The sequence below is a fragment of the Gallus gallus genome, chromosome 1, assembly GCF_016699485.2.
Source record: "Gallus gallus isolate bGalGal1 chromosome 1, bGalGal1.mat.broiler.GRCg7b, whole genome shotgun sequence".
Classification (NCBI taxonomy): domain Eukaryota; kingdom Metazoa; phylum Chordata; class Aves; order Galliformes; family Phasianidae; genus Gallus; species Gallus gallus.
The window spans coordinates 185,602,577-185,615,053 of NC_052532.1; the positions used below are offsets into that span (position 1 = coordinate 185,602,577).

A 12,477-nucleotide genomic window follows, 5' to 3' on the forward strand; every position below is an offset into this window, starting at 1 on the left:
CATGACAACTGATGCCTGCTTTCCTCTGTCTGAGGCACAGTTCATCACAGCGTTACCTGTGCGCTGCACTTTCAGCACAGGCAGTTGCCAGGACTCCAGTGTGACCATTCGCAGTTGTATGTTTAAGTACCTACTTAAATAGATAACCTAAATGGAGATCTCCACACCTGCACACGCTGCAGGACTGTTCAGATAATATTCTTGTATCACACTTCAAGTGTGATACACATTTGAATGTTACTATGTCATACCAAATCTCCAAATTTTTCATCTCACCAAGAGCAAACTCCGAAGTGTTTGCCCACCAAACTCTCCTCTACGTCTTACTGCCAAGATATGTTTGCTTGAATATGGTGAAGTTGCAATTTCACTTTGGACAACATGTCCCAGAAACGCTTGCCTCTCCATGAATTGCACACAGGTGATTTTTAACCCTTTTTGAACTTGTTCTAAAATCCTCTCTTGCGTTGTCCATAGAGGCTGTGGGGTCTCCTCCTTTGGAGGTCTTCCAAAGCCACCTGGACACAGCGCTGGGCATCCTGCTCTGGGTGTCCCCAATGGAGCAGGGGTTGGGCCAGATGGATCCGGAGGTCCCTGCCAACCTCACCCATTCGGTGCTCTTGTAACCCACCATGTGATGACTGACAAATATCAGTTACTTAATGTCCCCATCAAGTGCACAAAAACTACCGCTTGGCTTAGTCAGCCATGATGGAAGAGAACTCTTGCCTTGAAGACAAAATCCTGCCTATGAGAACATCACCAATAGAACACAAAATGAAAAAAAAAAATAGAAAAAGTACATCTTAAGACATTCACAGTGACATTAACCACTTTAGTCTATTTCATTTAGAACTGTTACTACCTCTCCAAAACATGAGAGCCCCCAACGACTTACTTGTCCTCTAAGAGGTTCTGTCCCGTGATCAGATTCTTCCCAGATGGTGCATAGTCCCAATTCTCTTCCACAATCCCGAGGTAATAGGTTCTGATTCTTGTTTCCACCACTGAGAACAGGCAGAAAAACCCAAGAGTGCGAAGGCAGCCACCACCCCACAAGGGAGGCATTTGTAGTGATCGCAAGGCTGGCAGCAGGCAGGCAGCAGCAGGATGCACCACGGAGAGCTCACCCCTCCCTCCTGGCTCTTGACAAGTTATAAATAAGGAATGGACAGAGCAAAGCTCCTCCTTTCCAGCAGGTTAAGACTGGGATAGGTAGAGAGCTCAGCTATGCAGAGCAGGGCTAGGGAGGAGGTTGCTACCATAGCAGGACTCTTGCCAACCCTTTGGTGAATGCATAAATTGCTCACCTACCTGTCCAGGCTACAGCCAGTCAGCATTTCTTGGAAGAAACACTGTTTTTTTTTGGGACTGGGTCTGTTTTTTTTGTCCTCCCTTTTCCAGGTTGATTGGTATGGCATATTGGGATAGGGTTTTTTTGTTTGGCTGGTTGGTTTTTTTTTTTGTTTGTCTTTTTGCCATCTCTTTCAACTTCTTCTTTTCTAAAAATTTTATTTTATTATTTTTAACTCTTTTATCGTGTCTGAGATTCATGAAGCTAGCATCTTGCTGCCTTCATTGGGTTTATTCAACGACATAGCACTAGTTTATAGTTCAACATTATCAGAGAGAGAAAAAAAGAGAATTTGCCAGCACCTCTCACATTTCTGGGATTTTCTAACCGATTTCTTGAGATGTCACATAGTCTGGATGTCAGATTTGGAGTGACCAAAACGAGGGACATTTTTACAAACGTTTCTGGACATCATAGCCTCTGTAAGGTCCTTTTGTTTGGACAACAAGAATTAAGGTACAAAGATGAACCTTATCTTAAACTTGCTAGTTAAACTTGCTAGTTAACATGCCCACATGGCTCTCCATAAATTCCCTTCCTAGGAGGATATCGTAGAATCATACTGATACTACTATCTTGGCAAAGACAAGTGTAATCCTATGCAAGTATGAATCAATAGAATTTCCTGAACCACTTACGTAATATTCCCAAGAAATCATCTAGGTGACAAGATCTTTGAAGTCATTAAGAGAGACATTAAATACTGCTGTTCTGGAATGCAGCATTACATTCAGGACTCATTTCCAGCTGTGACAGTTGTGAAATTCCCTTTCTGGGAATTTCTGATTTATCTGATTTATTTCATTTGCAATTAATGGTTACCATTTGCTAAGGATGTCAGAGGCTTCTCAGGTGAATTTGGTGGCCACAAGTTTATCTACATCAATAATAACCTATCTCCACAATTTAAATGTGTTTTTATGTGGCAGTTGCATGAGGTTCACCCCCTGGCAGGAAACAATAACAGCTACACACACCTTCAGCAGCACCAGGTGCCTCTCTGTCACTGTTGTGCGAGTTGCTCTGAAGCCACATGCAGAATAACTCAAAAAGCAGGTGAAGTAAGGACCGTGGTGGTTCTCACCTGAGGTCAGGAACAGTGCACAGACACAAGGAGGATCCGACCAAAGAAGATCTCCATTTCTTCAGGTTATGCTTTGCATCTCTTCAGTGGGAAGCGCTGACAGACCAATACACTTGGGTAAGGATGCAGTCAAACAAATGCAAATGATCATTTCAATTTAGGTGTAATAGTAAAAGACCCTTAGCTGTGAGCTGCTCTCTGATACATGCTGATGCTCATTATGCCAAGGGAATATGGTTTATCCCAAGGGGGAATGGTTTTAAACTGAGACAGGGGAGGTTTAGGTTGGATATTAGGAAGATGTTTTTCACACAGAGGGTGGTGAAGCACTGGAACAGGTTGCCCAAGGAGGCTGTGGATGCCCCATCCCTGGAGGCATTCAAGGCCAGGCTGGATGTGGCTCTGGGCAGCCTGGTCTGCTGGTTGGCGACCCTGCACATGGCAGGGGGGTTGAAACTCGATGATCATTGTGGTCCTTTTCAACCCAGGCCATTCTAAGGAGAAGAAGTGACATAGTATAGATGCTGTTCAGAGATGCAGATCCTCAGAAATGGCACCCACTGGCTTCCTGGTAACCTTCAAGACTTTGCTCATCTCTGTGCTCTGATGCTGCAAAGCCGTGCTTCCCATCCTCTTCACATCTCACATCAGCCCAAGTCAACTCTTTCAAAATACCAACACTTAAAATTCCTTTTCCACTGCTTTGTTGGGTCACTCAGTTCTCAATTGATGCCGACTAATAGCCATGGGATGCTAAAAGGCATAATTGGGAAACAAAAGAAAAGACGATGACTGCAGTACAGGCAGAGGCTTTCCAACTGGTGGCGCAGCTGTCAAATCTGCAGCTATGGTGGGACCAGCAGCCAGCTGCTGGAGATGGAGCTGGGAAAAGGCTGAGATGATACTTGCAGGTAGATCCCACTGTGATCTTTGCACAGGGCCTAGGACCCTGCAGCTCCTGCAATGAGAGCCTCCTTTGCTCAATGTAGCTGTCCTGAGCCCAGGCAAACTCTGAGCTTTATATTGTCTCTCATGCACTTGAGATTACAGAACTGGGTTCCTGTTATGCGAATGTTTATTGCCATGACGGTAAGGTTTTACATTTGAATAGCACATACCTTTCTTTAGAAGTTAACGTGCACTTAGAAAGAGATTGTATGCAGTTCAGTTGTTTAAATCAACAATTTGCATGGCTTTGTAGATATTTAATGACCAGATACAGGGCAAAGTTCATACAGACATATATAACCTGCTGTCTATTGATTTTTGGTTTTTTCTTTTTCTTTTTTGTAAGTAAGGAGTTCTGTTATATGTTTAACAGAAGTCTATGGATGTGGATTCACACAATTCAAAGTACTTCGAGTTAATCGGGAAGAGGAAGTGTCTAATTCTGAGCTGGCACATGATGACACTATAGTCATACAAAGAGCGTTATGTCCCAGTTTTTCTATTGCTTCTCATGCCTGGGATTGGGTCCTGGATGCTCAATGCTGGAAAAAAATCACTCCAAATCCAAATACAAAGCTAACTTCCTTGTCTTGTACTGTAAAATCTATTTGTGTAACAGGAATAATGTATAGACACCAGCATCCTATATCAGAAACGTGTTGTAAGTCTGGTAAACGCCTTAGCTTGGCTTCAGTATTTACTAGATCTGGCACCCTGTATACCCTTTGCACCCACATATTAACACTTAATTACCTTGTCACATCATTAAAACCAGGCACATTTACATTCCGGAGAGGTGCTGTGGAGGTGAGTCAGAAAAAGATGAAAGAATAGCTGTTTTGCCCTTGCATCAGGAATATTTCTGGGAAGTTCCCCTCTGGCAGTGAGGTAATAGGATCAAGTCTGTCCCTTTGTTCAGGATCTTTTCAGCAGCAGGGTTGGACACTGGCTCCTCTGAGACTTTCTGTCCTTCTGAAGGCTAAAATTAGTGCATGACTGGGTTTTGAAGTTTTGTAATGAGGAGCAATATTCATAGGTCTGAAGGGCAAATATCTTGGGTACCATTTTGTGCACGAGCCCTGAAACATGACCAAAGAAAGTGGAGCTTTCTTTTGAAGTACATCAAGAACGATTGCAATAATTAATCTACTCAAACTTAGACTCGTGCCACCTAATGATAATAAATTAACTAGAATACCTAAGTTAACCTCATGATGGGCATAAGGTCAATGAAGAGAGATTTTGGATATGCTGATCTGCCTTGACTAGCCTCTAGCTCCTTCATGTTAGCTGTCATGAATTCAGAGATGAGCACTTGATTTAAATTACCTTCTACTAAAAGCCGGCTTGTATTCTCCACTGAGCAGAGGATGAGCTGCTGCTCAAGCAGATTTGCTCTCCAGTTCCCACTGCTTCTTCCTGAAAGCAATACAGCTCCCATTCCTAAATGCTCATTCCTGGTCCATCTGCTATGGAAGTTTAGTGTCTGTGCTGCAACCCAGGTTGGGGGATTGGTCCACCTCTTTCCTGGTGGACAGGCCCAGGGAGGACCCGGTAAGACTGCCCTCAGCTGGTACTGACACCAAACCTGGAGCTCTGCCTATAGCTATCCCAAGGGGACAAAGAGCAGCTGTAGTAAAGCTGGAAACTGAGTTACACCCTCCCAAATTTCACACCACTCTTTTAACCAAGCCATCCTTCCCCTTCCTCTTTTTTTCCTCACTCCCCAGCCATGAACACGTTAAATGTAAAAACCTCACACTGGCAATGAGCAGTTTCACTTGCACTCCCTGCTTGTTTTCTGAATCGCAGCAGTAGCAAGCAGAAGGTAAGGCTCACTGCATAGATTTGGATAGACACACAAGCTGTATTTGGATTAGTTGAATCTTTTGAGTTCATACTGGTAGGTTGGGAATCTGAAAAGCCATCGAATCTCTATGACTTCTACCATTCCTGCTTGCAGTTCTGCTTGTGACTTTAGTGAGAAAGGCTTTCTTGACAGTTGTCCAGATACCACTACTGCAAAATAATTTCCTGCATGCACCTCTGTGCAGACATTCTCCTTGCACAACAGCTGCTTTGGTACATTAGAATTTGCAGACAAACCTTGACCCAAGGTGTGACGTGTAAAGAGGGCTGCTGCTATGTCAGAACCAGATCACAGATACTTTCTTTTCCAGCATGCTCTTGAACCAAACCCTACATCTGCCACACTGAGGATGTAGGGAGATTCCAAAGCTGATTTTAGACTGGAAAAACGATACTATGTTGGACAAAAAGTGACTTAAATTCCAAGATTGTAAACAGGTGCTATAATAGGAAGAAAGACCTTTTACAACACATGAAAGGAGGTACAAGTTTGAAGAGATTAGAATAAATTGCCCAATAGCCTGGGCAAGTGAAACACGTTCAGCCTCAAAAAACCATTAAAGAAAGGCTAAAAAAAAAAGTTTTGATCCTAATTAAGAGAAGCTTCTTATGTATGGTAACTCATGTAACATCTACACTGTTAAAACAAGGCTAATACCTCGACAGAACTTCAAGGCACACTATTTATGAGTTTTTATGGTGATGCCCATTGTAGCACCTAACAAACATGAAAGAGCTTAACTTTACGTCATCACTGTGGGGCAGAGCGTGTTTGTTAACCCTATTAAACAAATGAGGAAAGAGGAAGGTTAGGTAACTTCCAGGCACTCGTGAGGGAAGGCAGCTGTGTCTTCTGGCTCCCAGTGCAGCACTGGAATCAGCAGCCATCCTGCCCTCCCTCTCTGCATGAAGACAATGGAGATGGGGTTCTTGTTGGACTTTCCCTCTTCACGGGAATGTTTGCATTGTGAAACCCTTTCATACTCACCTTTGCTGCCAGCTTGTAGGAACACCATCGTCAACGAGTCTTGTCTCTCCCATGAGCAGCTCTGCTGCCTGCCCACTCTCCTCCATCTACTCCATCGGCACCGCGGGCCCCACTTCCATCTCACCTCATGGCATTGACCTACTTACTCTAGAGAGAAACAGGCTCTTTTGTTTTCCTCCTATGAGATCATTGCCCCATTTTCTCTCTGAGTAAATATAGGAATTGTGGTGAGAAACACCAGCACTGAAAAACTAACCCAGACTATTTAATGCTGATAGCACTGAGAACAGTATTGAGCACTGTGGGGGAAAAAAAGAAAGAAGGGATGCCATTGTGCCTACACAAGTAGCTTCTAAATTATTCCCTGTTGTAGACTCACCTCTGTCAGAAAAGCTATCCTCAAGAGTGGTGTAGATCCCCAGATTCCCAGCAGGCTTTCTCCACATTCTTTGGAGTCTGCTGGTTGAATGTGGGGGTGATTTGCGTGGTGGAGTAGCTAAGAGAAGTCACCCATTGTCTTGACATCTCCTTCCATCCAGTCCCTCCATCTGAAAATAGCAAGTGGGGAAAACGTCATGACCCTGTGAAGGTCTGGATGACTGCCCACACTGAGGTGATTTATGGGATCTACATGTGACTGCCAGCACTTGTAAAATCTTTCATTGGTGTCTGTGAGGCTTTGCAATAAAGACCAGCCCTGTTGCTCTTCACTGACTCTGGTTCTTTCTATTTAAAGAAGCCTACACTACAGCTGGAGTGCCATGACACAGAGTGAAAATCTTTCAGGCCTGGCATTAAAAAGGAGAAGGCACAGTCTGCAAAAAAAAAAAAAAAACAAAACCCAGTCCTTTCCCTTCTACCAACCAAATTATTCCTCTGAGTAACCCAACTGCACTTGAGCGATCACTGTGAAGATGTTGCTGTGGTCTTCCAAAACATCGTTTGCCTTTGTTTTGACATCAAAAGCTAATATTAAATCTTGCACTGTTCCTTCTGAAGGTTCCTTCTCTGCCCAGCTCTTACTCAGTCTCTCCTTTCCGCTGCCAGGGATGATGCGGTACAAGCGAGACATGCAGGAGGCAAGATGAACATGGGTTAAGACCCTGGTGTTGAGTCAGAGCTCCTGTCATCCTTGCAAGTAAGGGCTTGTGCACATCATGGAAGGGATGCAGCCTGGTAAGCCCTCACCATGTACGCAGGACTGAGTAAATTTGCCAGCTCCTTTGCAGATCCTTCTCTGGAGGGGTTGTGAAGTGAATGACAAGCGTGCCTTTGCAACTGTGGCTGCCCCAGGCTGCTGGAGTGCTTCTGCCCTGGACTCCACTTCTGTTTCTGAAACTGGGAATAACTCGGAGTCACCTCAGCTCTGCCTACACCTGCTGATGCTGACGGGGCGCAGGTGGAGCTCCCTCCTCTCCCCAGCCAGGTTAGTGGCTCAAATGGGCATCTTCATGAATCACAGTGCCGAAGGAGCCTCCTCCAGCTCCTGAAGGTCCCAGGGCAGATCACGCGTGTCTGCAGGCTGTATGCTTTGGAAATAAAAAGTAGACATCAAAACCCAAATTTGAGTGCTTGAGAAAACAACCCAAGCCTCAGAAGTGCTGAGCAACCTTCCCCCGTGGAGGAGACCTGGTTTTAGCTGACTAACTGTAAGCATTCAGTTAGCCTTCACTTCTCTGTGTGCTCATCTGCAAAGTCGGGATCATTATATCTGACTCCCTCTCCAGGTATTTGGAAGCTAATTTAGTTAATGCTTGTTAAGCACTTTAAGGTCTTCAGATGAAAGGAGCCGTAGATAGGCAAAGCACTGCTACTACTATTAATTATTTCTATTGTGCAAGTGGACATGAAAGCAGCAAGGGTGGTGATTACTTGCTTCCTTTACAAGTGGCAAGACACAGTGCGAATACACAGACAGAGACCTTCCCTGCCCTGCAGCGCTCCTAATCTCACCAGCCAGATAAACCAGACAAAGGGCAGGGAAAGGAGCACCAGCCCAGGGAAAGGCGGTGCATGCAGTGAGTTACTGCACGCGTATTTTTGGCAGCAGCTGCTTTTAAGATGTGCCCTGTTCGCCAAAAAAAAAGGACAATATTGCCTATCTAGGGCGTTAAAAGTCGTAAGTCAGGCTCTCAAGAACAAGAAGATTTTCTATTTTTTCTCAAGAGAAAGCAAATCTACTTCTTAATTTGGCGTGAGCAAATCTGACTTCCTCTGCAGCCAGGAAGAGTGAAAACGTTTCACGCACAAAGAAACGCTGACATTTTCAATATGCAAGTTTCAGTTTGGAAGCATCAGGCACGTTACCAGCAGTGCCAGCTCACCGCCAACCAGCTGCTGTGCAGGAAGGAGGCGTGTGGGCGCTGGGTGGCAGCTTGTCCTCCCTCCCATGTGCCCAGTGAGTCCATCACCTCTCTTGGATGGACAGGGAGGCTGTGACAATGAGCTCTAAGCGGTGATGAGACTCTGCAGTGATTTGTTCATTTATCTGCTGCCCAGTGCAGGCAGACGTATGGAGGAGAGCAGAGCAGTACCAAGTATCTCACAGCCAGATGTTGAAACCTCTCACATGTGGCTGCAAAAGGACTCAGTGGGAAGCAGAGCCAGTGGCGCAGTGGGATGGGGATGCTGTGGGATGGGGTGTGCTGATACAAACCATCACAGCTTTCTTTCAGAGCAAGAGGGTCATGGAGGCAGAGCTTGGGCAGGGGGGGCACCAGTTGGCACCTGCCTGCTTCTTCTCCTGCTGGGATGGCTTCTGCTCATCTGTGGAAGGAGGTAGCTGGATCCACCATGTCCTGGGAGAGCCCAGCAAGCTCTGAACTCCTGGTTAAATGGCATCAAGCCTCCTCTGGCTGCTGTATGAACCCAAGTGGTTTTCCTGTTTGCTTTATCCCAAGTAAAGGCATCCAGTTCGTTTGATACCACTTGGTGAACAGGTCTGGGACAACCTCAGATACATATTTTGATGAGCTAACCGTGTGAGGAAGGTGCCTGATGCTACCACCAGATATGAGCTGTTATAACAGTTCTTAAAAGAATCCCAGCCTCTTTCATAACCAATACTTATGAGGAAGTGGCAGCAATATTTCTGGAAGGTAAATGTATCCTTACCTCATAACAGCCATACACCATAATGCAAGCATCATAAGGAGAATAAAATAGCTTTAAAAAGCTGAACCAGCTGTCCCCTGTGCACTACTTCAGCTTTCCTGCATGACATCCTTTGGCTTGCACTAGGCTCCATCTAACAAACACTGACGATGCATTTCTCGGCCAGACAAGATGCAGGCACAAAACCTGGGGGAGAACAGGGTGAGATGTGACTCCTGGAGAAAGCCCTCCAGGTTTTCATTTTTTAAATGTGTGTGGGTTCATCTTTCACTGAGCTCTTTTACGACCCTGTCTCCGCCCAATATCCTCCCACTCTGGATTCTTTCCCAGTCTCTGCAGAGCTGCCATCATGGCAGAGTTAAATCGCATCCTGCCCTTAGCTCAACTTTGGCCCACGCCCTAATAAAAAGAGCCAAGAAATGAAATCAGTGTATGCCAGACTCCTTGCTCATCTTTTTTAAGTCTTCTTCATGCTGGCTGTGGTGTAGCAGTAGGACTGAGCCATGGACTGGGGAGCAAAACCCATGGCAGCACAGAACCACCTCTATGGACATGACACGTTGATGGACACAAAGGGCAGTGCAGCTGCTTCTGAGCCACACCACTGTGGTGCTGTCTTCTCTCTCTGATATATCACAGTCCTTCCCAAAACCACACAGCCACAGAATCTCTGGAGTCACCTGGTCCAAGAGCCTCCTACAGCAGGGCCACCTGGAGGAGGCTGCTCAGAACCATATCCGGCCATCTTTAAGGATGGAGATGATATACCCCTAAGGATGAGGAGATGTGTGAGTACATGGAGACAGGCAGGCCACACGTTTTGAGAAGGGACCTATAATTATATCTACTTTCAGTACCAAATTTTTGACAACAAAAAAGTGCCTACAGTTTACCTTCTACCTTCACTCTCCAGAAAACTCCTGAAACCGCCTTCCAGTGGTGACGGAAACAGCAAAGTCTAATTGGCTTGAAAATGGAGATTGCTTCATTTCTCTGAAAGTGCTGTGATGCAGTTGTCTGTGCAAGCAGAGAATCACTTTCAGAAACCAAACACTTTGGAAAGTATTGCCCTAATTGCCTTGGGCCGTTCTGTTGCAGGCGGTATGCAAAGATGTAGAACACCCTTCTGCCATTCTATAGGCTCATACTGACAACTGCAGGGGCAGAGGAGATGCACTGTACTCTCTCCAACCAGCTGGAAAAGAAAACAGACAGATCTCTGGACTGGAAGAGCTGATGCATTTCTAAAGGCTCACCCATTTTTCCTACATATATCTATTTCTCCAATGCAGGTTGAAGTAAGCAGTAAGCAGATATGCTGGCACGCAGTAATTCTGCCTAGAAGCCTGGCCTTGTTTACATGTTTGAAACATCACAGTTACATCAGCGCAATCAGGATTGATTTTCTTTTCTTCTTCTTTTTTTTTTTTTTTTGGCCTCACACCAGATGGGGACACTGGAAGGCAGGACAGTCCCCTCAGAATGACAAGACACTGAGTGATCACTCTCAGCCCACAGGCTGATGCTCTCCTCACTCTGCTCCAGCTGCTGTCCCAGGTGCCTCAGCCTCAAACTAGGTTTTCAGTTTCCCCAGTCAAGTCAAAGGTTTCTCCATCTGACCAGAAACATCGTCCTGAGCTACAGACATCTTCCCTCCTGATAGCGTCAAACAGCTTTCAAGCACAATCAGCGATTTTTAACAAAACATAGATTTCATAGAATCACAGAATGAGTTGGGTTGGAAGGGACTCCAAGGATCACCAAGTTCCAACTCCCCTGCCACATGCAGGGTTGCCAACTGCTAGATCAAGTACTAGATCAGATTGCCCAGGACCCCATCCAACCTGGCCATGAACACCTCCAGTTTCCCAATGTTTATTCCTCATTAGTGACAGCTCTCTGGGAGAAAGGTCAAGTTAGGAAGAGAGGAGAGGAATCAGCATAAGAAGTACCATTTCTCCCATTTAATCAGGTAACCAGGGGTATTTCCAATGGACCCTGCTTTTAGCTCCTAATTCACCTGCAAGGAGCACAGACTGGGACAAACCCCAGTGAGAAAACACGGGGGTGAGAAATGCCTCTCAGCCAAAATCAGAAAGTAGTGTTGCATGAAACCAGCAAAATGAAAGCACAAACCTCTAATTATTTTAATATTGGAGAGCGACGTTGTTGCTTGGTGTGAGGTGCACAAACAACCCTTGGCCACAGGTCACGGTTCACTGGGATTTCAGAAAACAGGGGCACTGGCACCATGCTTTCCCTGGACAAAACAGCTGGGTAACAAAATAAAATGAGCTTTGGGATAAAACCAACAAGCATATATCCACACAAGAGGTGGGTAATTGCTTTGCTGGGTGGTCTTTGCCAGATGTCATTTCATTACTGCTCCCCCCACCCCAGCATACAGGAGATCCTGTGCAGAGCATCGACTGTGCAAATCTGGGGTGCTCTGGGCACAGAGAATGATAACCACAGGGCTCATTCCCAAAAGACTGTCTCCTGGTGATGATAGGAATGTCCCTAGAGGCAATGATGTGCCAGAGGGTGGAAACCTGTGCTCCTGATACTCCTGGATACAGGCAGGCCTGTTAGCTGCTGTTAGAGCAATAGGGCCAGCTGGGGCTCAATGCCCAGCCCACAGACCTGCTCAGAGCCAGCTCAACTCTCCTGGCAGCAGTTTGACTGAGCACAGTGGTTCTTCCTCAGGAAAATCTCCTTTTCTTTCAAAGTGTCATGGGAAGCAGCAATGACAGATTCTTTGTGCCTTGGTTCCTAACAGGAATACACTGAACTGAGTGGAGCATTGCTGCGCGCCTGGGATAACTCTTTGACTTCAGTTGGAACTTCTACTCAAATAAATGCCAGCAGAGCTGCCTGACTCCTTTTCACACAGAGTATCAACAACAAAAAGAGCATTTTCTGATTAGTGCTGCAGCTGCACTCCAAGTGGGACACGTCTATTAATAGAGTAAGCGGGCAGTCAGATATGCCCTTCAGAAACACACACGGCTGTAGATCTTCAGTTTCTAACTCACACGTTGCACCACCCAGGGAAACTGTAATGCTGGATCTGTTCTCATGCCTAGCTTGATGAACAGGAGTTTTTGCATATTTACGTCG

At 45.6% G+C, this 12,477-nt stretch overlaps 1 protein-coding gene across 4 annotated transcripts in view; it reads right to left on the reverse strand.

The window, feature by feature from the left end:
* Positions 1-12,477, reverse strand: part of HEPHL1 (hephaestin like 1) — a 54,894-nt gene that overhangs the window by 29,797 nt on the left and 12,620 nt on the right. The window contains exons 2-4 of one of the 4 annotated variants that reach the window (XM_046899742.1): positions 7,108-7,772; positions 6,623-6,791; positions 6,244-6,390 (exon numbers count right to left, since the gene is read on the reverse strand). In XM_046899742.1, the coding sequence (XP_046755698.1) occupies positions 6,244-6,329 (86 nt within the window). In that variant the 5' untranslated portion in view covers positions 6,330-6,390; positions 6,623-6,791; positions 7,108-7,772. Of the gene's footprint in view, positions 1-898; positions 1,334-6,243; positions 6,391-6,622; positions 7,773-12,477 lie in introns of those variants that run through there. The other 3 variants (XM_025146895.3, XM_046899741.1, XM_015280492.4) reach the window with 3 other exon arrangements.